The 27,995-nt window shown below is 41.0% G+C and overlaps 1 protein-coding gene across 2 annotated transcripts; it reads left to right on the forward strand.

Annotated features, from left to right (window-relative positions):
- Positions 1-398: 398 nt before the first annotated feature.
- PITRM1 (pitrilysin metallopeptidase 1) lies at positions 399-27,991 on the forward strand. 2 transcript variants are annotated; one of them, XM_021528824.3, is made up of 27 exons: positions 399-494; positions 1,035-1,137; positions 1,918-2,024; positions 2,563-2,714; positions 3,151-3,265; positions 3,378-3,474; positions 3,850-4,010; positions 5,245-5,371; positions 6,048-6,136; positions 6,667-6,795; positions 8,419-8,532; positions 8,939-9,035; positions 12,955-13,089; positions 15,052-15,190; positions 16,595-16,711; positions 17,790-17,922; positions 18,609-18,729; positions 19,475-19,551; positions 19,852-20,017; positions 20,141-20,241; positions 21,189-21,309; positions 22,116-22,187; positions 23,259-23,371; positions 23,819-23,944; positions 25,164-25,309; positions 26,920-27,022; positions 27,513-27,991. In XM_021528824.3, exons 1-27 carry the CDS (start codon positions 457-459, stop codon positions 27,604-27,606), a joined length of 3,093 nt encoding a protein of 1,030 aa, XP_021384499.2. In that variant the 5' UTR covers positions 399-456; the 3' UTR covers positions 27,607-27,991. The 2 variants fall into 2 exon arrangements, with proteins under 2 accessions (XP_021384499.2, XP_077645181.1); XM_077789055.1 differs by having other exon boundaries at positions 439-494; positions 1,050-1,137.
- The last annotated feature ends 4 nt before the right edge of the window (positions 27,992-27,995 follow it).

Here is a 27,995-nt window from a genome sequence, read left to right on the forward strand (position 1 = left end):
CAGTATAGAATAAAATTTCAAGCTACCATCTCAAAATCCTATTAATTTACAAAACAGAAGGAATAAAAGCCCAGGCACGTACAAGCACACACTCCTAGTGGGTACGACATCCTGCGCAGCCCCAGCAAATATAATATCCATTGTAACATTTGCGAAAAGCCAATCATAAAATATGCATTTTTCACACAAAGGCGTTTCCAAGAGATTCCCCTGCTATCCCAGGCCAACAAGCACAGCCCCAAGGCGGGCCGGGCCCCGCCGCCCGGGCTCGGGGCGGAGCTGCGGGGCGGGGCTGAGGGCCGCCGCCAATGCGGGCGGGGCGCCGCTGAGGGCCGCCGCCAAGGCGGGCGGGGCGGGGCTGAGGGCCGCCGCCAATGCGGGCGGGGCGGCGGCGCCTGCGCCGGTTCCCGCAGCGCTCCCGGTGCGGCCCGGCCTGCCCCGCCCGGCCGCGCAGCCATGTGGAGCCGCTACCGGGAGCTGCTGGGCCGCGACCGGTGAGCGGGCGGGGAGCGGGGACCCTCCCCCTGCCCCGGCCCCGGCCCCGGCCCCGGCCCCGGCCCCGCTCCGGCCCCGGCCCCGGCCCCGGCCCCGGCCCCGGCCCCGGCCCCGGCCCCGGCCCCGGCCCCGGCCCCGCTCCGGCCCCGGCCCCGGCCCGGCCCCGGCCCCGGCCCCGGCCCCGGCCCCGGCCCCGGCCCCGGCCCCGGCCCCGCTCCGGCCCCGGCCCGGCCCCGCTCCGGCCCCGGCCCCGGCCCCGGCCCCGGCCCCGGCCCCGGCCCCGGCCCCGGCCCCGCTCCGGCCCCGGCCCCGGCCCGGCCCCGGCCCCGGCCCCGGCCCCGGCCCCGGCCCCGGCCCCGCTCCGGCCCCGGCCCGGCCCCGCCCCGGCCCCGGCCCCGGCCCCGGCCCGGCCCCTGGCGCTCGGCCGAGGGGCGCGGAGCTCCGAGCCGCTGGCGGGCGCAGGGCCCGGCTCGCCGCGCTGGAGCGGCGGGCCGGGGCCGGTCTGGGCGCGTTTGTCAGGGGGAATTGTGTCGTTCCAGGTCTCTGGGCCGCAGGGCGTGCAGGTGGAGGAGCGGGGCCGCGAACGAGAGAGCGCTGCGGTACCGGCCGGGCGAGCAGATCCACGGCTTCACCGTGCAGCAGGTGAGCCGCGGTCGCTCTGTGGGTACATCACCTTCCCCGCGCTTAGAAAGCACTGAGTGAGGCCCGGCGGCTGCACTTTAAATACTTGATTCAGGATTTCCTTGTAGTGACTTCGCTGCAGACAAACGCTTTAGGTGCCATTAGTACATATTCTTATGGGGAGCTAATTCTAGAGTAAATTATGCCTCCCACCAGTCTGTGTGTGTGCTGTAGATGTGACCATTCGGTGTGGCCTTCTTAGAGTCCTGACAGATAACGGAGCTTCACTGTGTGAATGTGTTTTGATAAACACGTTCAAATAATATATTATTTCCTAAGAAGTTTTTAATACCTGTGTTGGAAAGCTGCTGTGGAAATGTGCTGAATTTCTTCTACTTTTTCAAAGGCAAAAAGGGGGAGTGGAGAGGAAAGGTTATTTATGAGAAGTGATTGTTAGTGACAGAGCTAGTGGTAGAACAGAGTCCTTGCTTTTTCTATCTGCCCTAGCCACTGATATTTTATGCCTCTTCTTTTTGTATATCGTATTGAATTTTTATCTGTACCATAAGAGTATGGTTCCTCGGTGGTAGTATACTTTCATTGGGTTAAAAATTTCATTTAAATTTTATTTTTCATTTGTGTAATTATTTTTCCCCTCAAACCACAGGAGCAAAAATTTGTTCAATACTGTATAAGCCAGTATTATGTATAAGACAAACAAACTGTAATTCCTATATTGTGCACAATTTATCTGCCCTAGTTGAAGTCACACTGTAATACAGATGTTTTCTTCCAATGCAGGTGACAGCTGTTCCTGAGCTGTTCCTGACTGCAGTGAAGCTTAGTCATGATGGTACAGGAGCCAGGTATTTACATGTGGCTCGGGAGGACTCCAATAATCTGTTCAGGTAAGACATTAATGTAGGTATTACACATTCAATCTCCACATCACCTTGTGTTTTTTCAGTTGTAATCTGGCATCGTGGCTGGATTATTCTGTGATTACAGGGAGGACAGTACTTCCTTTGTAGGGCTTCTTAGAATTTTTTAGGTTGCAACAGATATGAAGTCTGTTGTTCAGTCTGCTGCTCAAAACAGGTTCAGTGTTTAATTCGGGTCCAGTTCCTGCCTTGAAAACTTTCAGAGACTGAGATTATGCAACCATAACCTTCCATGACATTTTTTATTTGAGCCTTTTGGATAAAAATAAATGTGTTTACTCTTGTGTTGAAAACTTCTATGCTAACTCCAGAAATAGAAGTGCTGTGCTTGCTCTGAAAAAGATGGCTGAGCACTTGGGAGTCTGAAGAAGTCAAACTCTGCATCTGGTGTGTGCCACGTTAGCTGTTAGGCAGTGGTGATGCTCCCATAAATCACAGGAGCAGGCAGGAGTGGCTGCACTTCTCCTCACACATGACTCCACACCTTCCATGCTCTCTCTTGCAGTATCCAATTCCGAACCACTCCGATGGACAGCACTGGGGTCCCACATATTCTGGAGCACACGGTGCTCTGTGGTTCCCAAAAGTATCCCTGCAGAGATCCCTTCTTTAAAATGTTGAACAGATCACTGTCCACTTTTATGAATGCATTCACAGGTAAGTACAAAGGAAATAATGTCACTTAAAATGCTTGAGGTTTTATTGCCGTAGAGCTATCTGTTGGCTCTCCTTAATTTGGCTTTGGAGAGCCATTATTATTGGGGGTGATTGTTGTGAAGTATTAAAATCTAACAAGACAAGACACAAAATAAGTCTTGTTCACTTGTCAGTTACAAAGTCCCAGCAGAGCTGGAGCTTTATAGTATACAAAAATACATTTAATTATTTATATGGATATATGGCTAAAGTAAAGTTTTCATGGTAAAATATCTGCAATGTTAAATATGTGTATTCCTCAGCAAAAATGCATTTCATTTAGTACATTTATTCTCTTCCTTTTATTTATATGCATGAGAAATTAAAAATCAATAATGGCAAAATGTGTCTTAGACTTTCTAAAATTCTGATTATTTTTACTTTTATTTATATGCAGCTAGTGATTACACTCTCTATCCATTTTCAACACAAAATCCCAAGGACTTTCAAAACCTCCTGTCAGTGTACTTGGATGCAGCTTTCTTTCCATGTTTGCGTCAGCTAGATTTCTGGTAAGACAGTTTGAGATGTATGCAAACCTTAAATTAAAAAAAAAGTGCCCTCTCCCCCCCCCAATCAACAAGGTCTTCAAACTCTCAACACTTGCTGTTATTAATTTTGCAGGCAAGAAGGTTGGAGGTTAGAACATGAGAACCCAGCTGATCCTCAGACACCTCTAGTCTTCAAAGGAGTTGTTTTTAATGAAATGAAAGGGGCATTTGTAAGTTTTGTGGATGTTTAAGTTCTTGCAGATGGTGAAGTAGTTTCAACTGTAGCTTAACAATGGTATTATTGTACCCCATTGAAAATGTAAGTCCTCAGTAAACTCAACACTCTTGAATAGATTTTTTTTTTTAAGTTAGCCTGTCAAAAGCTTGTTTATGTATAGAAAGGTACTTTGTTAATCGATTTTATTGTAAAATAGTCTCTTACATCAGCATGGAACCTTAACTCATTTTCTTAAAGCACATGGGACTGCATGCCTGTGTGAGGAGGTTGTGTTAAGTTAGAGCTCGGAGGTCTTATTACTGAGCACCTTCTGTCTTTTAAATGTGTTTTGATGGCCTTCACTGAAATGTGGTGTTTTCCTATTAAGACAGATAATGAGAGGATATTTGCACAGCACCTGCAGAACAAAATCCTTCCTGATCACACTTACAGTGTAATTTCTGGTGGAGATCCATTATGTATTCCTGACCTTACATGGGAGCAGCTTAAGCAGTTCCATGCCACACATTATCATCCAAGCAATTCCAGGTATGTGGGATTGGTGACTAACTCCTTAGGTTACTGGGTTAGTGCTTTGTATTTTTGTCAGGAGAAAACCAGAAGCACAGTGTTTTTAATCACGTGGCCAACAACAAAGATAGCCTGTGCCCTACAGCAGTTAGAGCAGTGTGGTAGCAAGGATTTTTTTCTAGAAAGAGCAATGAAGTGTGGATTGAAAGCAGGAAAGAAGGGTGGCTGATTTTCTCAGATGTGTCTGCCTGATCATGTGTATGTGTTTTGGGAATCGATTGACCTGAACTCATGAGCTGTGGGGGAGGGGAGCATACTAATAAGTACTTAGTGATAATGTCAGGGGGTTAAGATACAAGTAGCAGAGATTAATCTAAGGGTTCCTGTCCTCCTTGAAGTAACACGGATTGAGTTAGAAGTTACAAATGAATGATTTAATTTTCTCCTGCATCACATATTACTGCAGTGAGTTCCAAATAATGGATAGTCATTTGATTCAGGTACTGATTTGGTTGATATTAATAAGGTATTTAAGCTGGAAGTCAATTTGAAAATTACATGCAGGGAAATAATTATTTCTCCTGTACTAATTTTGTGGCCAGTCTGTTATTTTGATGAATTCACTTGTGGAACATCAGCTGGTGTCATGACAGAGAATTTACAATCTGTTGATTTTTCTCATCATCCCAAGTATTCTGCTGTACTGGTGTTGAGATTTTAGTTAGGGGATGAGATCTACCTGAGGCACAGCTTGTGCTCATAATTTGTCCAGTGGAAGTCTTTTAGAAGTTGGAATGTGTTTGGTGGGGTGACCCATAGAATCCAGCCATGTTCTATAGACAGACAAAACCTAGGACATGGATCATTGTATTTTATACTTAAAGTGTGAGGACCATAAGAATTTTGTTTTCTGAAACTTAGAAGCACTGGGTTTCTGGCTTCAATTACTATTTTTTTTTTTTCTGGAACATTGTATATTCCTGCAACTGAATGAATTTGAACATAATAAAACTGAACATAATGCAAATAAATATGGTGTTTTGTAGCTGACAAGAAGAGAAATATGGATTTTTATTGAGAGATTGTGAGTTTTATAAATACTGTATAGGTTGAAGACCTGCCAAACTATTTTCCATTTCAGATGTAACAGAATTACTGGAAAGCACATGAATTTCAGTGTATAATACAAGTAGCTACTCTACATTTCATATTAAATCAAGTGCTTAATCCCAGTATTTTATTTGAAATGCAGATTTTTTACTTACGGTAATTTTCCACTGGAGCAACATCTGAAGCAAATACATGAGGAAGCATTGGTAAAATTTGAAAGAATTGAATCAAATACTGACATCCCAAAACAGAAAATCTGGGATAAGCCTGTAAGTAAAACCAACAAACAAACACCACTAAAGCCAAAAACCCCCCAGGGTTAATATTTTAATCTGCTGGAGTTACTAAGTTGTTTAGAATTCTGTAAATGAGCTGAAGTATTTTTATTTTTGGTTACATGGGGGGCAATCTATAGTTACTTTTGAGTGTCAGTAATGTAATGATTGCCTGCAGTTGTTTGTTTTTCTTATTTCCAGTTTTCAAGTCCTTTGTCATTTGAAACACTGAAGCACTTATTAATGGAAAGCATTTAGGGTTAATGAAAGAAATACTGGTTCTTGATGTCAGGAAATAATGCTTTCTAATAGTATCTAATCTTCCGAATATTGGTGTCAAAAATAATTTTCATGTTCTCTTCCTCCCTCCTCCTCCTTTCCCTCACTAGCTTGTCCAGAAGTGTAAATATTTCTTTCAAAAATAGCCCAGAATGTTATGTCCAGACTTTCTTCAACCTCTCCTATATTGTTCACTTTTAAACATTGAGATGTCACTCATTTTTCAAGATAATGTGTGTTTGTGTATTTGCTCATGGATTGTGAATTTATTTATGAGCATCTGTGAAATTATTTTAAATAATTGGAAAGATGATGCTATGAAGATGCAAGTTACTTTTTGTTTGTAACTTCTGCTGTGAGTTTATTATGTATCATTTATTGTACTTTATAGAGAGAACACAGGGTAACATGTGGTTTAGACTCCTTTGCTGCTGATCCTTCCAAGCAGACCACTGTCAGTGTCAGCTACTTGTTGACAGAGTAAGTATATCAAAATGAAATTCTGGATAAAAGTTTCATTTTAGATCTTTAAGCAAGGTACAGTCATGTTTCTTGTCCCAAGTCCCTGTTGATAAATGTAATCCCTAAAGAAAATAATGCCATAGGAAAATAGATCAGTCCTGCTTTAGTAAAGAAAAGTTTAATTGCTGAATAATTTGGTTTAGCAGATGCACACAAGGAGAATCAAGTGTTACTTTACAGAACTGTTCAGTGGGTGAGGCATTTGGAAACATTGTCTTCCTTTCAGTTCCCTGCCATGTGCAGGTTCTTCTGTATGACCCTGCTACTAACTTACCTCCCCTTGCAGCACAATTTAAATTACTTTCCTGGTAGTTATAACTAGTGAAAGATGCAGAGCCCTCTGATTTCCCTAAGGTCTGATGTGGGCTTCACAGCTGACAATTACTTCTCCCTTGTTCCCTCTACCTTTGTTTTCCAGTTCTGTTGAAATGGACTCGGTGATACTGGGTGTCACATATGGTTTTTAAGAACTAATTGTTTTTCTTCAGTATTACAGACACTTTTGAAACGTTCACCCTAAGCCTGTTGTCTTCACTGTTGGTTGATGGGCCAAATTCTCCTTTTTACAAAGCCTTAATTGAGTCTGGTGTTGGTACAGATTTTTCTCCTGACGTTGGGTAAGTGTTGCAATTCACATTTCATTACTAGAAGCAATGTTAGAAAAACTAAAAAGCCCTTCTAAGTTGGAAGAACTCATCTCTTATACAAGCAATTTACACCAGAGTAATCGCCCTGTAATATTAAAATATCATAAAAGATATTTTCCTGATATATTCCTGGTGAGCTGTAAAGCTTTCTGTGATGTAACTTTTGTCTCATTGAAGCACTTGGATAGAAGCTAAGTTGGTTAATCAAACTTGTATTGTTTACAGCTTATGAACCATAAAAATGGATAGATAGAGTAAAATATGGAATACCTTCAGTGCCTTAATTTACCTGGGTTTTTCATACTGGACATTTAAGTATTATGTAGAAGTGTTTGTGAGCTCTTCTCTGTAACCACATTGCTTTTATTGCTTTAATTCTGTCGTTTAGTAGTAGGTAGGTTTGTTCACAAATGTGCCTTTGTGCAATCAGGTGCTGTTAACTTGCCATCACCTCAGTACAGAATTTGCCTTTTTTGTCAGCGCAAAGAAGGAAGTGCTTTCCAGGCATGATTCATTTGACTGATTTTTGGACTTGAGGATGACTAAAATCATGCCTTTTCTCCAGTGACTCTCAAGTGTTTTGAGTGGGAAACCTCAATTTCCCACTCATCCATAATTTTAATGTCTTACTTGGCCTGGCTTGACCTATTTCTGCAATAAGTAGTTGGCTTTCTGCAAGTCCTGTGTCATGTGTGCCAGTGCTTTGCAGGCATCTTCATACTCTAGAGCATGGCAGTAGAAATCCTGCTTTAGACACCGAAGTAGGGATTATGTTGTATTTTTTGTCAGCCGGTCCTTTTCCATGTTGGTTGGATTGATATGGATGTGAGCTGGCTTTAATTTGCCTTAGTGACTGTATTGATGAATCTACAAGAGTAAGTTTGAGCCCAGAGATGAGTATTGCAGAATCCAGGATCTGAGCCTGCCACTGAATTCTTTCTGTGGTTTTTAGGCATGTAATATTGGTTGTTTACTAGTGCATGAGCACCTATTTTTTGAGCTGCTAGGTGTTCTGTATTTCTGCAAGTGCCATTGTATTTCTATAAAGATGAGCTCTGTGGTTAACCTTGCCTGACAGTTTGGACAGAATTGTCTTTACTGTTATATTTTTTTTTTAAATACCGTTGGTAACAATTGCAGTAAACATGGAAAACTTCACCTTAACCACTTACTTTACCAATACTGCTTTAGAAGTGTTGTTTCACTCACCTGCTTGTAGTAGAATGTATGTGTTTGGTGTTACAGCTAAAATTTTCACCTTAAAAAGACTTCTTTACCTGAAAGAAATTACAGAAGAATGGGAAGATGAACAGAAAATACCAGCTTTACTTCTGTTGCTGTTTTTCTTTCTCTAAAACCATATGCTGTGGGTTTTCTTGACAGTGGCTACTACTATTGAAATTGAACAAAAAATGCTATTAAGTTCCATTTCTTGCCTCTTTGGTAATTATTTTACTTTCTATCTAGCTTTTAAATCTTTTGTGTTTGTATATGTGGAAACAATGGGTGTTTTTTCCCTTCTCTTGCCTTTGTTGGCAGCTTTAATGCTTAAGTTCTAGTACTTATCACTGAGTTGGTTATGTTTTATTCTAGGTTTAATGGCTCAACAAGAGAAGCTTATTTCAGTGTGGGTCTACAGGGTATTGCTGAAAGAGACATTGATACTGTGAAACAGATAATTGACAGAACAGTCGATGAAGTTATTGTGTGAGTAATGCTTATTTTTTAAGAATAGTATTAGTTAACATAATAATACGTAGGTGTGTAATAATGCAGACTTGTATATAATAACATGCCTTAAAAATCTAGTTATATTACAATAAAGGCACTAAAGCAGAAGTAATATTGTTCAATACTCGTACAACTTGTGTCTGCTACTTCCTTTATTGTAGTTTGTTCTCATCAGTGTAACCTTCAGGAGTTTGATGTTAGTTCAGTTTCTCTAAATGATACAACATGATTACATTATTTCATATCCATTTTTGTTCAATGTGAAAGATGTTATGTTGTAATGCTTCCTTTATTGTTCTCCTAATTCATTTTCATAACCTCACTTCGGTTATGATCAGTGCTAATGGATATTATTTCCTTTTCTCATTGCCCCTTCCCAAAGGAAAGGTTTTGAGGAAGATAGGATTGAAGCTCTACTTCACAAAATTGAAATACAGTTGAAGCATCAGTCTACGAGTTTTGGACTTGCCCTGACATCTGTAAGTCTGTGTGTGTGTTTCTTTTAAGAATATTTAAAAAAAAAAATCTACCACCTATGTCTTTATAAAATACAGGGTCATTTTGTCGTCTCCTGATATGTAAAACTTCCCATTTAAGGGCTCTTCCTCTGTCATATTGTGTACATCTTTCTTCTTTCTTTTCAGTAGCTGTCAGACTGTCTGTGGACTTCCCACTGTATGAGTTAATCAGGCAGTGAGCCTGTTGTCTTTGCCTGAATAGCAGCTTTGATTGTAGTAGCACTGGTTATTCTGTGATGGGCATATCATACTGGCTCTGGGAACTGTCTGTTTTGGCTAGATGCCTGTGTGTTTTCTAAAAGCCAAATAGAAGGACTGTATTTTTCTGTGGACTTCAGGATTGTACTGCTGTAAGTTAATTTCTAGATTCACAAGGGAAAATGTATAGTAATGCAATTCTTGGTCTCAAATTTTTGTACTAAACTGTTATAGAAAACCCATTCCACAGCAGAATGTCTTGAAGGAGTCTGCAAGTCATCTTATGTTTGGAATGAGTGAGGTGCAGTGTTTGCAGTCACTGTGGAAATCAGGGTCTCCTGCAGCCACTCAGTCTTTAATCTCCTTGTTCTCTTCTGTTCTGCAGCAACTTCAGTTCCTCTGTGGCTCTTTTGCTTTCTGTCTCTCAGGTGTTGTATATTCTTTGCATGAGCAGGGTTTTATTCCTAGGTATATACATTAAGGCAAAAAAGCAGAGCCCTGGATTAACGGGAGATTTGTAAATGGGTGAGCACAAACAAAAGCTTTTTTAAATCAGATTGCCATACAGCCATATAGGCAAATTGTGGATATTTAAGTGCCTGTCATGTTTCATGGTAAATCTGGCCAAATATGCCTGACTTTAATAGTCACTACTTTCTGGCATGTGTTCAGATGTTGTGAGTAGTTGTCTGATGAAATATTTATGCAGATAACTTTACCCCTCAACATTAAGTCTTGAAATTGATTCAACTGCTATGCCTTCGTTGTAGAACAGAAAGCTCTTGGTAATTTCTTGCTTTTAAAGGCCTGTCTTGCAACATTTAGTGCTAATACTCCCATAGAGGAGAGTTATGTTTCAGTTTGTTTCCCGGAAGTCATGTTTTAGAAATTGGCTTTGAAGAGGACCTTGTTATAACTAAAGTGATCATAGAATTATGGAATTATTTGGGTTGGAAGGGACCTTTGAAGATCATCCAGGTCCAACCTCCCTGCCATAAACAGGGCCATAATTTGCTAAATCCAGTTACTAAGAGCACTTTTGACATGCCTTCAAACACTTCCAGGAAATGGAGCACCCACAGCTTCTGTCAGCAACCTGCTCCATTGTTTAACCACCCTCATAGTAAAGAATTTTGTCTTTATGTCCAATCTAAATCTGCCATCTTTCAGTTTAAAACCTTCGCTGCTTGTCCTGTCTGTACAGGATGTGAAAAAAGTCTATCCTTTTAAAAGTCTATCTTTATAAGCCCCCTTCATATATTGAAAAGCTGCAGTAAGGTCTCTCCAAAGCCCTTTCCTTCTCCAGCCTGAACAACCTTAAGTCTCTCAGCCTTTGTAGGAGAGGTGTTCCACCACTTCGATAATTTTTGTGGTTCCCCTCTGACCTACTCTCACAGGTCAATGTTTGTCGTGCACTGCAGGCCCCAAAGCTGTGTGCAGTACCTCAGGTGGGGTCTGATGGGAGTGGAGTAGAGGGGCAGCATCACCTCCCTCGCCCTGCTCGCCCTGATTTTTTTGGTACATCCCAGGATACAATTGACTCTCTGGGCTGGGAGCATTAATTGTGGTCTAATTTCCAACTTCTCATCTACCAATATCCCCAAGCCTTTCTCTACAGGTCTTTTCTCAAACCTTAAATCTCTAAACTTGTACTGATTGTTGGCCGTTGCCCAGCCCCAGTGCAGAACTTTGCACTTGGCCTTGTTTGAACTAAATGAACTTCATGTAGGTACACTCCTCAAGCCTGTCCAGTCCCTCTGCATGGCATCCCTTCCCTCCAGAGTGTCCACCACACCTCTCAGCTTGGTGTCATCTGCAAACCTGCTGTGAGTGCCCTCAGGAGCATTGGCTGTGTGATTAATAAAGGTGTTCAATAGTATTGCACCCAGCAGACCCCTGGGGGACAGGCAGTGCTTGTTACTCATCTCCCTTTGGATGCTGGCCATTGGAATGCAACTGCTTGCATGTCACCATCCACCAATTCCTTATCCATCCCATAGTCCATCCACCAAATCCGTATCTCTCCAATCTAACAATAAAGGATGTTGTGTGGGACTGTCAGAGGTCCTTTGAAAGTCAAGGTAGGTGACATCAGTTTTGTTATTAGGAAAAAGCTGTTCACAAGAGGGTGGTCAGACATTGGAGCAAGTCCTCCCAGGTGGCTGGGATAGAGTTAAATCTCTCCCCAGTGGCTGGAAGGGGGCTGTGTTCTGGTTTGTGCTGATAACACAGGGGTGTTTTCATTGTTGCCCAGTGTTGGCACAGTGTCAAAGCCTTCTCTGCTTGTCCCTCCCACCCTACCAACCAGGAGGCTGGTGATGGGCAAGGAGCTGGGAGGGGACACCAGGGGACAGTGGACCCCAAAAAGACCCAAGGGTTGCCCACACCCTGCTCAGCCGTACGAGCTGAGGGAAGAAGCAAGGAGGGGATGTTTGGAGTGATGGTGTTTGTCTTCCTAAGTCACCAGTATATGTGATGGAGCCCTGCTGTCCTGGGCATGGTGAACATCTGCCTGCCTGTGCAAAGCAGGGAATGAATTCCTTGGCTTGCTCTGCTCACACACAGGTTTTGCTTTACCTGTTACACTGCATTTATTTCAACATGTGTTCCTTCACTTTCACCCTTCTGATCCTTTCACATCCTGATGTGAGGGGCAAAGTGAGTGGCTGTGTGGAGCTGAGCTGCCAGGGATGAAGTGTGGCACCAAAGAAGTGGCTGTGGCCCCAAGCCTGTCAGTGCTCAAAAGCTGTTGCACAGTGCTCTTACATACATGGTTAATCTTCTAGGCTGCCTGCTGAGAACCAGGACTGAACTGTTGTAATGACCCCACAGCAGCCTCACATAAGGAGTGACTGCTTTTAATTCAAGAGAATTGGCTCAAGCATGTTCTAAAAAAATACTCTGCTTTGTATCATATTGGGGAATTCCACAGAATAGAAAAAAAGAGTTATTGCTGAAAAATACTGAAGGCTTATGAACCTGCCTGTAATTAAAGAGGTAGGAAAAGAGAAAGTGGATTTGACAGGATTTTATACTTTGCTTTGTTTTTGGTTTTTCCCCATTCACACAGAGGAGAAATAAACAAACTTTTGGTATCTTGCACTTGTGTTGTTTTGGAGAACTTTCAATAGCAACTTAAGCAAACTCAAATTAGAAAATAAAAGAAATATCCTGGGGATATTTCTGGCTATTTAGCATTTTCTTTCTCCAAAGTCTCACCTAATTAACATACTTTACATGTTTGAGTCAACCTTCTTATAAATCATTTAATCTAGCCGATACAAAACTGTAGCATGTATGTACTTACTACTTTGTCTCTACCACCTGTTTGTTTTCCTTTTTTTCTTGAGATGAAAAATTCATTTTAATGTGAGGTACTGAAGAATATTACAGTATATTTCCAGATATGCACAGCTATGTAAAAAAAAAAAAAGAGTAATAGTTTAAAAAATGGTGGTTTGGTATAGTGAAATTAGAGGCAAGATTGGAGAGAATGGGGGATAGGTGATGGTGGAATAGAACGTTTATTTGAAAAATATCTTTCCCTCCCCCAGCTACATTAGGACTACGCATTCTGTGTCTGCTATTCAAGTATAAGTGTTAAGGTGGTTTTGGAGCACTGATGCTCTCAGAGAAATGCAGATGGATTGTCCTGTTTACTTAATCATTCTTTCCCATTCAGTACATAGCTTCGTGCTGGAATCAAGATGGGGATCCAGTGGAGCTTCTGAAGATTGCAGATAAAGTCTCTCGGTTCAAGCAGTGTCTTAAAGAAAATCCCAGATTTCTTCAGGAAAAAGTTAAAACATACTTCAAGGTAGGCAAGCTTACAGAAAATTATCTTGTATTAATTTTTGAATCACAATTTTTTATTTGAAGTTAAACTGAAGGCCAATTTTTATCACCATATTACCTGTTTTTAGGTGTGGCTTGAGCAGCAACATATCCAAATGAAACATGTTAATTTTAATGGTTTAAGTTTCCACATTTAAAAGGGAAAAAAAAATTACCTGGTTGGTCAGTTGGAACCATATTTAATCGAACACTGATATTTATATGATATATTTAATAGAACACTAATGTTTACCATACTGCAATTGGTATAGAAGGGCACATCTCTTTCCTGATGAGAAGTTCAGATGTGAACAGAGAATTCTGGACCTAGTTATGTGTTCCTTAGTATTGACATAGCAAGGTGCATCTAATTTTCCTTGCAAAGGATTTGGTTACAAATAAGATTGTCTTGGTGTTCCTCATGTCCATTGAGCTGCTGTCTGAATGTTGCTGTCAGTGCCAATTACTTTCTGCTCTTTCTCTTCTTTTCCTCTTTATATGTTCTTTTGGATTTTTTTCAGAAATAAAAAATATCCAGTAAAGGCATTATAATGCTGAATAGTTCTGAAGCCCTGAATTAGTTAATTCCAGAAAAAAAAATATCCAATTATAGCAATGCAAAAGTGGTGTGGGGTTTTTGTAGGGTTTGTTTGTTTTGTGGCTTTGTTTTATTCATTTGCTTTTTCTGGTAGGTTTTTTGTTTGGTTTTTTTTTTTTTTTTTTTTTTTTCCATAGTCAGCTTGTTTGTTTCAAAAGGCAGATTAATTATAAGTAACTGTTACCTAGATTGGAGTAAATCTTGATTCTAATATACTCAAAACCAGGAGACATCAGTTGAAATCAGTTTTCCTAAGAACATTTACTAGTGTCTAGAGGTAGTAGGCTGCTGTTAAAGTTTTGGCTTCTATAGGGAAGAAATGCAGGTGCAGTATTTTTGTGAATGTCTTTTACTGTACAGTTCTGTTGAGGGGGCTGAGGCAAAGGCACATCTCAGTAGGAAATGATGAGAATAGTTGTATGTTCTTACATCATGAGATCATGCACTGTTGTACCTGTGCTGGGAGATTCTTCAGGCAGGCAGGCAGAGAGCAAAGGTGAGAATGCTTTTCATCCTCTCCATTTTACTATGGCTAGTTAGTTTTGCATGTCTCTCTTTAACTCTGTAGTCAGGTTTCTGTGGTGTTTTCACACAGGCATGGGGGAGATAAACTCATAAAACAGCATCTGATTACATTGTCCCAGATTACTGCTGTCTATCAGTGCCAGATGTTGCTGTTTGACTCCTGCATTGAAATGGGTAGTTTTTGAGGTCACTGTCTTTTGGCTGGCCTCCCTTTCCTATTATGGAAAATGGAAGCTACTTGAGTAATTTTGATATTAAAATTCCATAGTCTGGTGTAAACAAAGAATTCAACAGCAGTTTGAAGCTTGCGTAATGCCTGGAGTTCTGTGGCAGCGAGGCTGATGTGTGAAGCATTTCTGAGCAGGATGAAGCATGCACATTCTACATCATTTGGGATCTCTGTGCACTCAAGCTTGGGCAGGTTGAAAGAGGTGTTTAATCAAACCCTCCTGCATTTAACAGAATTTCCCCCTCTTAGAACACCCTCCAGATGAAACTTACGGCTCTGTAGTGTTTGTTATGTACAGTTGTTTAACCTGGGTTTAATTAAACTAATGAGTACTGTGTGCTGTTGAGGGATTCTGACTCTTGAGTGAAACTTAGCAGAAGGCTGTTGGTTCTTGTTCCTCTGCTGAGCAGCCTTTTCCTCAGAGCAGCTTGTTCTGTATGAAACAAGGGCTCAGTCTGTGTGGTTGTGATACTTTGGATAACGTGCAAGCCAAATGATGCACAGGCTGTTTATCTGCTGCTGATGGAGCAATAATCTGAGACAAGGAAGTTGCCCTCAGAATTAATGCTTTGTTTTGGGATATATTTCTGCAGGATAATCCACACAAATTGACTCTGTCAATGAGTCCAGAGGAAGACTACCATGATAAACAAGCTAAAATGGAAGCAGAAAAGCTGGAAAAAAAGGTCAATGCACTTTCTGAAGAGGAAAAAACACAAATCTTTGAAAAAGGTTAACTTGCTTTTTCACATATTTATTTATATAATGATTTTTTAGCTGTTTTTCTGTAGAATATCTTAAATTTTCACACACTCTCCAGCATTTGCTCTGAAAGGGATGGGTTTTTTTGTGGCAAATTTGTATGTATGTGTTAAAGGGCAGTGCAGTGCTTACACTACAGTGTATGGTTGGTATATTCCATTAGTTTTAGCACTCAAAAATAAAATCATCAATGTCTTCATTAGGGCAGAAAAAAGGAAATTGTTTTAAAATACCAATCTGTTTATTCTTTCCCATGTTAACTTGCACTGAGTGGAAGGTGAATTCCCAGAATCCCAGGATGGGTCAGTTTGGAAGGGATCATGGTAGGTCATCTTGGATAACCTCCCTGCTCAGACAGGGATGTCCTAGAGCACATGGCACAGGATTGTATCCAGGGGTTTTGAAGTATCTCCAGTGAGAGAGACTCCACAGCCTCTGTAGGCATCTGTTCTGTGTTGGACACTGCACAGTAAAGTAGTTCTTCCTCATGTTCAGTTGGAACTTTTTGTGCATCAGTTTCTGCCCATTGGCTCCTGTCCTTTTGCTCAGCACCACCAAGCAGAGCCTGGCTCCATCCTCTTGGCACCCTCTCTTCAGATACTTACATACCACGTACCTTGAAACTTTTTATTTATGAGCATGAGGTCTGCTCCATGCTCCTGTAAAACTTAACATTTTTTAATTGTATTTCTTATATTTTCTGGTTAAAAAGCCAACTATAAAAGTAACACTGGGTTTAACTTATTCACAAGAATAACTTACACTTGAAAACCGTGGGCAGTCATCTAATTTTGTTAAAGCACTGTCTAGTCACAGAAATCCTCCAAAAATGTGGCGTTAATCTTCTGAAGCTTTGGTGCGTGACAGGAGATAGGGAGCACGAAATTAGAGGAGGCTTTCTACTTGCAGAGATAAATTGGAGAGTACTCAGAGGTGACCAGCTAGTGTCTGAAAGTCTGAAATGTGAAAGTAATCACAACAATTTAGTTGCATCAGTGTTCTGACAGAGCACTTGAGTAAGAACTGGAACGGATTGGGTTAGAAAGAAGCTTCTTATCTGCCAGGTCTGGGTCCATGCTTGCAGAGCTGAGTGACAGCACAGACTGGCAGGTGTCACTTAAAGATTAAATTACATTTTACTATAAACAGGCTGTGAAGACGGGATTGGAAAGAGAATCTAAGCATGTCCTCTGCTGTTGTTAAATGATAATCTGCAGAATTTGCTTTAGGAAAATATTTGCAAAGTTGCTGATAGAAGACTCCAAACTTGACTCTTGAGTTATTCGGATCTGCATCATCTCAGTAGGTTTTAGGTCTTGACAGCAGTTTCACTACAAGCTGAAAATGACAATTTTGGTATTCTCTTCTTACTAGGTTTGGAATTAATTGCTCTTCAAAGCAAACCTCAGGATACCTCTTGTCTCCCAGCTTTAAAAGTGTCTGACATCGAGCCCAAAATCCCCTTCACTGTGCTGGAGACAGCACTTGCAGGTTGGTGTCACACTCGTGTCCCAAAGAGCAGCATTGTTGGGTTGTTCCCTGGCTGCTGGCCCAGCTGTGGCCCCTTGCCCAGCACATGCACTGGCTTTGTGGCCCATAGCTGTGCTCTTTCTCCTCCTCTCCAGCCCAGCACCTCTGGGCAGACATGGCAGTGGATCCGGAGAGCTGTCACCTCCAAGGGGCAGCATGGACATGGAACAGCCTCCCGGCCTTCCCAGGGCTGGCAGGAGCTCCTGATGGCAGCTCCCTGCTGCAGGCATACTCCCTACTTGCCCTGCAGTCAGAGGAGTCTCTGGCTGGTACATTCAGTGCTCTTGAGCAATCTCCTCACTTTCCAAAGGCTTGCCCACATTGCAGAACTCCTGGCAGCCAGGGCAGCAAGCCTTCCTTACTGCAGTCCCTCCTTACCTGTTTTTTACAGAATATGACATAGAGGAGCCACAGGAAAAAAATAAGTTACTGTCCTTCCTCATAACTTCAGAGCAAGTTTTTCCCTGCTTTGCTAGTGGTTTCCTCAGGGACTGATACAAGGTGGTAGTTCTGAATTTTGTTACAGTTCTGTCAAAATTTTGCAGGTAAATACTTTCTGTAGTATATTTCTAATAGATATTTTTCTTCAAAAATTACCAGCAAGTGTCAAGACTGTTTAACCTTATTGCAAAAAATGGCCTAGTTTTTATAGTCTGGCTTAGGAAGAGTGTACAGTGCAAAAAGCTGCTTTCCTCAATTTTTAGATGGATGAAGGCAAAAATAAGGAAGAAAAACTTTTTGACTTGTTCAGGAACCAGTTCCTACTAATTTTATCTGAATGTTATCTCTAAAATATGATCTCTGTTAGAAGAATCCTCTTTTCAAATTGTCTAGGTGTCCATTACCTTACCATGTACAGAAAACAGAAAAACCCCTTTGGTCCAGCATTCAGTGTAATGTGCAAAATTTAAACAAGAAGTGTCTCTGAAACACCAACAGAAAATTATTCTTAATGAGATACTCTTGTAAGAAATCATTTTGCTTTTGTGTGTTTGTAGTGGGAAGATGCTGGTTATTCTTTGCTGTTGTTTATCCCTAGCTGATGACATTCCTGTCCAGTACTGTGCTCAGCCAACCAATGGGGTGGTTTATTTCCGAGCTGTTTCCAGCCTGAACGCGCTTCCTGAGGAGCTCAAGCCATACGTGCCACTCTTCTGCAACGTCATTACCAAGTGAGATGTTTGCTTTCTTAGAAGCTGAAGCAACAGGCTGTAATGATACTAATACTGCCTTTAATAATTCCAACATCTGTTCTTACTATGAAAGGGAAAGGCTGATAAGTTGGTTTTTTGCAGAAAAAAGTTCTCTTTATTCCCCAGTGTTGCTAAATAGTTTCCCCTTCCCCACCAGTCTCTGCGTTGCCTTTTTGCCCCGTGCCAACACAAGCATTCCGTCAACAGATTGGAAAATTTCTATAAATGAGAAATAACGTAGCAGAGATTGAAGGTTTTGCTTGAATACACTTCTGGTGCAATTTTGCCATGTGGGGATGGAAAAAGTGACCCCATCATAAGGGACAGAGGAGCACAAAGCAGAACAAGTGACCTGGGCTGGGAGGAATAGGTCCTTATTGATGAGAAAAACTTATGCTGTTAATTTAGTTTTTAAGGATGTTAGTAGCAAGCCGCATATAAAGCATGCTTTTTAATACAGCATTTTAAATTAGCAGGATGCTTTACTTCAAAAGCCTGGTGTGAAGCTTTTATAAGACATGAAGTATTACGTTTGCTTGATAATGCCCCAAATTGTTTAGTTGCTAAATTAGTATTGTCCTAAACAGACTAATTTACTAATGCTACATGGATTTTGGTTTTGGCATACACTGAAAAGGGAAAGAAATACCTATTGTTTTTCACAGGATGGGATGTGGAGCCCTTGATTACAGGGAACAAGCCCAGAAAATAGAATTAAAAACAGGTGGTATGTCTGTCAGCCCACATATCACTCCAGATGATTCACACCTGGATGTCTATGAACAGGTAAATTAATCATCACCTTGCAGATGTTACACTTGCAGTAACAGTTCTGTAGTTAAGGGTCAGGGCTTTCAGGGGAGGGTTAAGTTACTGTTCATTGAAAGTCCTTGGAAGATATAAATTAGATAATTACAGTAAGTTAGTGTTTTGTGCTAAGGGGAGTGCTTGATGTGGGTGTTGTGTCTAAGGCAGTACTTCACTAGCATCTGTCACAGTATTTTTGTGTAGCCCAAAGTATTTTGGAAGCAGAGGGTAGGGGGCAGAATGGTGTGGTGTTACACACACAGTTTGCTGTTAACGTGTTATGTTGGCAGCATCACTTGATCTATGTGTTGGGCATAACAGTTCTGGCAATATTTCTTTGAGATTTTTGCAAATTTGCTGAGGGTTTGCTCTGTATAGATCCTGGATGTTAAATTAAGGGAATTCCCATGGAGAAAGGTGCACCTCAGAACAGAACTTGCACTTTATGGGAAAAAATACAAAATTTTGTGTCTGAACTGCTGCTTGCTGTTGAGAAGAAGAAATTGGGGAATTGCCAGCCTTGCTTTGTGAGAAGAGCAATCACATTTCATGTCTGCTCTCATTTCAGTAGCACAGCTTGCATTAGAGTGATTTTGTAATGTGTAGCATTAGGTTGGCATCATTGCATCACTTCCATGAAAAGGTACTGTGCATTTTTTGGGCCATTGCTGTGGTTGTCTTGTGTGAAGGGTTTTTTTGTGTTTTGTTTATTTTTTTCCTTCAGGGTGTGCTCTTTTCATCTCTGTGCTTGGATAGAAATCTGCCAGACATGATGAATTTATGGAGTGAAATATTTAACAAGTACAGTACATTGGGTTTTGTTTGTTTGTGGGTTTGCATGTTTTTTTTGGGCTCTCTTTTTCACTCTTACCCCAGCCATTCTTCTCTTCTTAGCGGCCCTACTTTGGGATTTATTTTCATAATTCTATCTCTAATGCCTTTCTAAACTTACATATTGCATTAAAAGCATGACTATATAGTGGATTAAATGGACAACCAACAGTTTAAAAGCACTTTGTTGAACTTGGGATGATAATTGATTCAGTAAAATAAATTTCACTGGTGTCCTTTTGCATGAGACCTGCTTGTATTCTTTTTCAGCCCAAGGTTTGAGGAGGAAGAACATTTCAGAGTGCTGGTTAAGAAGACTGCCCAGGAGCTGTCAAATGGCATTCCAGATTGTGGCCATTTATATGCCTCTATTAGAGCCAGCAAAAACCTTACATCTTCTGGAGAGCTGCAGGAAATGTTCAATGGGATGGATCAGGTGAAAAGTTAATAATGCTCTTCAGCAAGGCCCAAATTCTTGACTGTGGAGTTACAGGCTGGTTTTTGTTAATTTATCTTGTTGATTTAATCTGTGGTCTTTCTGCCTTCCCTTCCTGCACAGGTGAAGTTGATGAAGAGAATAGCAGAAATGTCTGATATTAAACCCATACTACGCAAACTACCACGCATTAAGAAGTATTTATTAAACAGTGACAACATCAGGTGAGCTAAAAAGAAAGGGGCATTTTGGTTAAAGAGAGGCCATGGCCTGTGAACATGCTTTTCTCAGTGCACCTCATGGGGTTTTATGAAATGGGACATCTGTGGGAAAACTACAGAAATGTTCAATTTAAATTGCCCTTGCTTATAGAGCAGTAGCTATGGTAGCTCATTTTGTTCAATATTTAAATGGTTTGAGAAACTTCCAGCAAATTTTATAGGCTACAGCTGTACCCAAAGCTTGTAAGTGACCTGTGCGATTTTACAGAAATAGTCAAAAATCTGCCTTTTGTTTTTCACTTGAAGGTGCCCATTAGACAAATACCTTTAGATTTTTTTGTAACAGTTGAATATAGTTTGGTTTGGATTTTTGTTTTGCTCCTAAAAGGAAAGCAGTGACATTATGAAACTTGCTTTATGCATATATTGGAAAAAGTAAAAAGAGCACATTAAGGAGTTTAATGTCAGATGCATTAGTTCCAAAAATGGGTCAGTTTGAAGTGACATAATTTGCAAAGTTTTGTTTTTGAAAGCATGAAATGATAAATGAAATTATGTAAATATCTGTAGTGTTCAAAACTAAGTTAGGGTTGCCTGTAAAGAGAGGATACAGAGGGCATTATTTTCCTTCAGAGATATTTTTGTTTCCTAAACTGAGCTAGTCCTGTCTTGTGCACAGGAGGTTTGACAATTACGGTTCAACTTTTGGTCAGAAAGTGTTCTAGGATGAGCAAAAGAACAGCAGTTGGACTGTATTTTTTTTTTTTTTTTCACATCAGATGCTGGATTGAATATTTTGCCTTTTTCTTGTTAATGATTACCTGAGATCACTGACCTAACATTCTGATGATTTAATAGAAAATATTTAGAAAGACAGAATGGTACAAATTATAAAGGACTCTCTGAAAACACAAAACCATACTTAAAAACTTGATATGTGTTTTTGACAGATGTTCTGTGAATGCAGCACCTCAGCAGATACCAGAAGCATCTAAAGAAGTAGAGAAATTTCTAAAGGGCATAGCCAGAAGTAAAAAAGAGAGAAAACCTGTTCGTCCACATGTGATTGAGGTGAGAAATTGTCATTTGTGATTAGGGAATCAAATACAGTTGACTTGATCATGTCAATGCCATTGTGCAATCAGGAAAAGTTTGAGCTTTACATGTATCCATGTAAAGATGCCTGAAGAAATCTACCAGACATACCTGTGATCAGCTGCTCTGTGGACATATCTGTGATCAGCTGCTCTGCTTTGCCATGGAGTGTCTTCACTGCAGCACAGTGGGCAGTAGAAATGCAGGAGTTCAGCTGTTAAGCCTTACCCTGGGGTTACTGCTTCGGCATGGGACATGGAAAAAGAGTTTCTTCCTTTCCTTGTTGCATAAAACTGTAATTCTTTTTTAGCTCAGCTTTACTTGAAATGTTGGCCAAAAGCAAATAGGGCATGATGTGCAGTTCTTCAGTTGCATATGAGTTTTTGTTACCAGGGCGTTTAGGACATTTGGCACAAAATATGCTTGATTCACTGGAGTTTACAAAGGATCTTCTCTGTCACTTTACAGATCTGTTTTAATTTCTGATGAAACTGGAATGAGCTCCCAGTTCCTTGCCCATGAGTGAAATGATAGTTTGTAACTTTATGGGCCCCATTTAATCTGGGTCTTGGTGTCTCTCAGTGCCGGATTACTCTTAGAAGAAAAGTAATTTGGCATTTGTTTAGGAAATAGGAGGAAGCAATTGAGTACCTTGCGTATGTTTGTGAAGGCATGGTTTGATGATTGCCTTAGAGAGGTTTGAGTGGAAGGGGTTGCATTTGTAGTAGTCTTGGTTCCAATTTTTAAATCATCTTTTAATATGAGGACTGGCTCTCTTGTAGAAATCTTCAGAAGTGAAACTTGTGGGAAGTGAAATGGCTACTGGTTTGCAGATCACAAGGAAATTAGTTAATGTAAGTATATTATTGGTGAAGGATGTTGGTATTACAGGTCTGTTATTGATGGTAATGGTCCATCTTAAGCTGTTACAGAAGCACAGCACTGAAACATAATTCATGCCCTTCAGTTCCACAACTAACCATCAAACACAATCACTTCCAGTTAGTCCCTTCCTTTCCTTGGTCTCCTCCCTAAATTATTCTGAATGTGAATGACACCTGACAGAAGAGCATTAGTGAAAATTGGATGAATATGAGGATCTGTATTTGGCTACAGGAATGAAGAGCATACCCTGAACTCTCCTTTTAGAAAAGAGAGGGGCAAGGAGAGCTCAGCCCAGTGCTGCAAATGCAGTGCTGTGCTTGGCCCAGCCAGAGTTGTGTGAGGGTCTGGGAATGGGGTTTCTGAGTTTAAGAAAGGATGGGAAGATCTGAAATAGCAGCACTGGAGGTGTGTAAGGATCTGCCTGTGCCTAAGTGAGCATACAAGCAGATGTATGTGTGAAAGAGGCAAAGGAGCCAGCTCTGCAGAGACCCAGAGACATAAAGAGGACTGGAAATTTGGAAGTGAGGTTGTAAGGAAGAATTGAGTCTGTTGCAGGGGATGTTTGAGCAGGAATTTATTCTACAGCTGCTGTCATAAATAGTTTACTTTTTTTTTGTGGGTACACAGTTCCTGACTCTGCTTTCAGTGTCTAGAATGGATGGGTTGGGATATGATGTGGTGACATGTACATGTGTGATATAAGTAGAGAGTCATGAACATGTGTTTCAAGCAGAGAAAATCCGTGGCTAAATCCAAACTCCTTGGCAGTGATTCAAAATCTGCAGAACTGAGAAGGGGGTCTGCAAGGATGGGTAGCTGATGTATGGTCCCTCTCCTTTAGTTTTCCAAGGCAATTCTTTGTACTGGATTGCTGATACAGGCACAAGGGAAATGTCACTGGTTGCAGGGTAGGATAAGTGGCTGCTTTAACATTTGTCTGTATGTTTGGCAGAATTTCTTAGTTGTCAAAAAAGTGAGAGCTCTGAGATGGGTAAATTGTCTCTGCTGCTAACTATGACAATAATATGCTTTTTCCCTAGGATTCTACTTTCAAGCCATGCCAGATGAAGACCCATTTTGTACTTCCCTTCCCAGTGAACTATACTGGGGAATGCATTCGAACAGTTCCCTACACGGCTGCAGACTATGCCAGGTGGGAAGCAGAACCTGAGGGAGCTTCTCTGTGCACTGCACAGCACAAAGCAAAACAGAAAGGGTTGGGCTGACTGCAGAAAATACAGTGCATTTGTAACAAAATCTTTGCAAAGCAGCTCTTGCATATCTGAGCCCAGAGAAGCCCTGTAAATACTGAGATTAAGTAATGAGGGACTGCTCTCCTCTACTTTGGAATAAACAGCCCTGCCTACTTGGACGTGTCCTGAGTTGACAGTCCTATTGCATGTAACAAAGTTCAGTGCCCCTCTTACAGTGATGTGACATTATTCAGCCATTATTAAATAGTGAGTATTGCTGTGGTAACTGTCATAGATTACAAGCAGCAGTGCATTGCAAATGGGGATCTGGGGGAGCTTTAGGGGCAGTTGAGACTGTTACTATTGACCAGCTCACATCTTCACTGCTTCTATTTCTCTCGTTTCAGCCTTCGAGTTCTTGCACGGTTGATGACAGCTAAATTCCTACATACAGAAATCAGAGAGAAAGGAGGGGCTTATGGTGGAGGTGCTAAACTTAGTCAGAATGGCATATTCACATTCTACTCCTACAGGTAACTGCATTTCTTTCCTCTAGATGGCTGAGGGGACCACTGACTGCTGTGGTCAGTGGTCCCCTGACCACTCTGCTTGGCTGTGTCTTATTTTTGACTTCATTGTAGCAGTCTTTCAAGAAGTGAAATAAAAGGGAAGAAATTAAGTGAGTGATTCAGTGTTGATGAAGTTAGATTGCCTAATAAAACTATCCTTGCTTTATCTTGTTTGTGCCCATGGGAAAGCTTAAATTACCTCTGCTGGTAGCAACCACTGCTGCAGCTCTGAACTTTTGTGTTTACTGTCTCAGTCTCAGATTTATGTATAACTGGCTTTCACTTATTTATTTCTGGGTTAAGGAGCCCCTAGAAAAATAAATTCAAGACTACTCTAAATTTGAGACCATGAAGTAGAATGGTGAAGTTCTCTAAGGTCCTGAGTTTGAAAATACGAATCTTAAAGCAACTGGCTGAAATCATCAGAGATTCAGCAGAAAGCATTGCTGGTGATGAGCTAGAACTGCTTGCTCCTTCTTTTCTACTCTCTTCTCTTTGCCAGTCCAGAACAGTTACCCTGTATTTAGCTTCCCAGGGCACTTTCTGATGAAATTTGAACTGGAGGTATTATAGTTGTAATCCTGACTAGCAGTGTTGTGTGGATGGAGTCCTGGCTTCAGTTGTTTTCCTAGCCCAAAGGCAGCCTGGCACAATGCTTGGTCAGGGTTCCTGACTGAGGTTTGAGCAGTCTGGCCTTTCTGTGAAGTTACAACGTCGTAGGACTTGTCCTGGCAGTAGTCCTTAACTTGCCAGTAGTAGTTAACCTGTGGCACCTGTTTTACAGAGAGTAAAAACAGGTGTGGCAAGAAAAGCAACTGAGAGGAGATAGGGCATATCATAAATATTCCTGGTGTGGGCAGTAATGGCAGTGGTGCTTTCAGAGCCCACTGTGAACAGCACTGGCTTACCTGACCTGCTTTTATTACGCCACTTCTCTCTACACTATCTTGGAACTACTTTGAGGCAGCTGAACTTCTGTACCTGTGTATATAAAATTCTGAATCTGCTTGTTTGTAACACTACTTTCTTCTGAAAAAGAAATGCAAAAAAAGGAAGTTTATAATTTGTTTTTCCCCATGTGTGCTATATAGTAAATTATGAATGAAGTGAGAATAAAAGAATTTAGGTTTTTCATTTTGTAAGACTGAAGTAAATAATTTTTAGATTTTCTTTTTCTTCTAAGAGACCCAAATTCATTAGCCACCTTGAAAACCTTTGAAAAAGCAGTTGAATGGGCCAGATCTGGAGAATTCACACAGCAAGATATTGATGAAGCTAAACTAGCAGTGTTTGCTGCTGTGGATGCACCAATAGCTCCTTCAGACAAAGGTACATTCTCATCATCTTCCCTGGGCTGTCAGTGTTTATTTACTTTTTAATTTTGGTTTAAAGGGAAGAAAATAATTTACTAAACTGTGTTAGATTATAAAATTTGTGTTTGGAAGATGAGAGAAAATGGCAGTTTCAATGAATCTATTAGTTCTTACTGCTCCTTCTTAGAAACATCTCATCCACCCAGGTTCTGCTGAAGTTTTGTGTTGCTGCTCCTCTGCATCACATGGAGGGAGATTGAGGAAATTATTTTAGGTTTGGAGAGCATTAGATGCAGACAAATGAAAATACTGGTCCTCTGATTGAAGAAGAGCTGAGGGGTTACTTTCCTGACTCACGCAGACATACTGACTGGGAATGTCACTAGCCCTTTGTGCATGTGTTCTCTGAAGAAGTTAAAGCACAGAGGTCTGTCTGCTGGGTGGAGGATGTTTTTAGCTTCTTTGCAGATCTGCACATCCATGATGCATTGGTAGTATCTTTTCAGTTTATTAACATGTAGCTTTGCTGTCCTCACTTCTCTCCCTTGTTCTCTTGCTGAATTTCAATCCAAAACTTGCCCAGGTAAAACACATTTCCTTCCCATACACAAAGGAATTACATGGATAAGATTAGCATTATTTTAAAATGTGCTTGTATTAGCACTAACCCGTTTAAACAAGAATACGTCAAATTAGGCTTTTACCTGTCAGAATCTGGTTGTGGTCTGGGCAGTTAAAAAGCAATTGGTGTGAGGTGCACACGAGTGCAGTGCCTTGTGTGCATGCCCACACTGTGCAGTGCACATTGGGCGTTGGTGTCAGGGAGGGATGACAAACATTCTTTGGCATTTGAACACAGATCTTAACAGAGCACTGAACAGGAGAGCTCTGTTCCAGAGGCCTGGGAACTGGTGCAAGGAACACCTGTCCCTTCATGCTTCTGAGTCACTGGGCACTGCAGATGGATGTGAAAACCTTACCTGGCTGGGAACTCAGCCCTGCTTTGGGCAGGAGGTTGGACTAGTTGACTGAAATCCTCCCAGCTGCCTTTATTTCCCTATGGCTATTTGCTTGACAAAAAGCTTTTCTGTGATTGTGATTATTTTGGAGTTCTCTAGTTGTTCAGGGAGCAATTAAAATGCTGTGGGCAAGTACTCCAACAAAACATTAAAGCATTTGTATGCAGATTTCTGTATGTAGTACAAAAATATGAGCAAACCTTCACATTGCAGATACATCACAACTGAATGGAAATAAAATAGTTCAAAAACAGAAGCTTCATGAAATGCAGTTTGTTTAAAAAGTTGTTAGATGATAACAACATAATCTCTTCAGAATGAATTATGTCTAAGTTTCCTGGACCACCATTACGTTCAGATTTTTGACAAACCAAATAATTTGCCAAAATAGAATTTTTTCCTAAATAGGAGACTGTTACTGCCTCACCCTGGTTTCAGCTTACTGTGCTTGATTCAGTTGGATATTCTCCCAGCATGATAGTTTGATGGTTAGTCTCTATTTCTTTTCAGCACACATTCCTGTTGTAGTTTGCTCTCATTCCTGCCCGTGGCTGTGACAGGTTCCAGTGCACCAGAGCAGTGTATGGTTTTGTTTTCTTTTCCCTAGGAATGGGTCATTTCCTGTATGGGATTTCAGATGAAATGAAGCAGTCGCACAGAGAACAACTTTTTGCTGTCAACAGTGATAACTTGGTTGATGTATCTAACAAGTAAGCCTGTGCTCAGTTGTCATATTTAAATTACTGGGCTTCTTCCCTTGGTCTTTCATACTACTTTCACTATTTTCTTCTGTAACCCAGAAAAGGATGTGTTAATTATATCCTGTTTATTGCATGTTTAGCAGATGTAATTCCCTCCTACACTCTGAGTCTGTGGGAGATTGGGTTTGGTTTACTTTTGAAGGGCCCAGAAACTGTCTGGGTAGACTGTATACTAGGTATGAGTAGACTATATAAGCTGCTTCTACTTCACTTGGAGCATTTTGTGTCTGATTTCTGAATTCCACTGTAGATATAAAAATTCCACTACAGCCAAGTACAGGGCTAAGGAGAGACTGTTGTGATGAGTGAGCACAACACAAGTTGTATGCAACAAAGGACACTCCTAAAATGGGAGTATTTTTAACTTTGACAGCAGTGCTGTGGTTAACCGAATGTAGCAGTTTCTCACTTGTTTATGTTTTTTTTTCTTTAATTCCAGGTATCTTGCAGTTGGGAAGAGCACTCGTGGTCAAGCTGTACTTGGCCCAGAAAATGCAGAGATCACCAAAGATCCCTCATGGGTCAAGCGATGACTTTGGCTTTTCTGTGGGTGTTTAGCTGCAATCTGTGTGACTACAACATTAGGGGTTTTAGTAACTTTTAGCAGTGCTGTGGTCCAACTGAAATGTTCATTGCTGGTTTTTAACAGTGTTCACCAAACCAGTTAGAAGCTCCCCTTCTCAGAATAATGATGTGAAAAATTTTCTAACCATACAGTATTTGAGAGCAAGAATTATATGCTCTGCATGGCAAAGACAGACTTTAATCTTTTAATGAAGCCTCACTCCTCCAATCACATGTGAACACTATATAAATGAAATATTTTTGTATATGTAAAACTCTAGTTTTGAATGGTGTTTTGTTTGAAATCATATTTGCTGCTGGGTATATAAAAGAGCTGTCTCTCATACTGACAGATTTC

Source organism: Lonchura striata, chromosome 1, assembly GCF_046129695.1.
Source record: "Lonchura striata isolate bLonStr1 chromosome 1, bLonStr1.mat, whole genome shotgun sequence".
Lineage (NCBI taxonomy): Eukaryota > Metazoa > Chordata > Aves > Passeriformes > Estrildidae > Lonchura > Lonchura striata.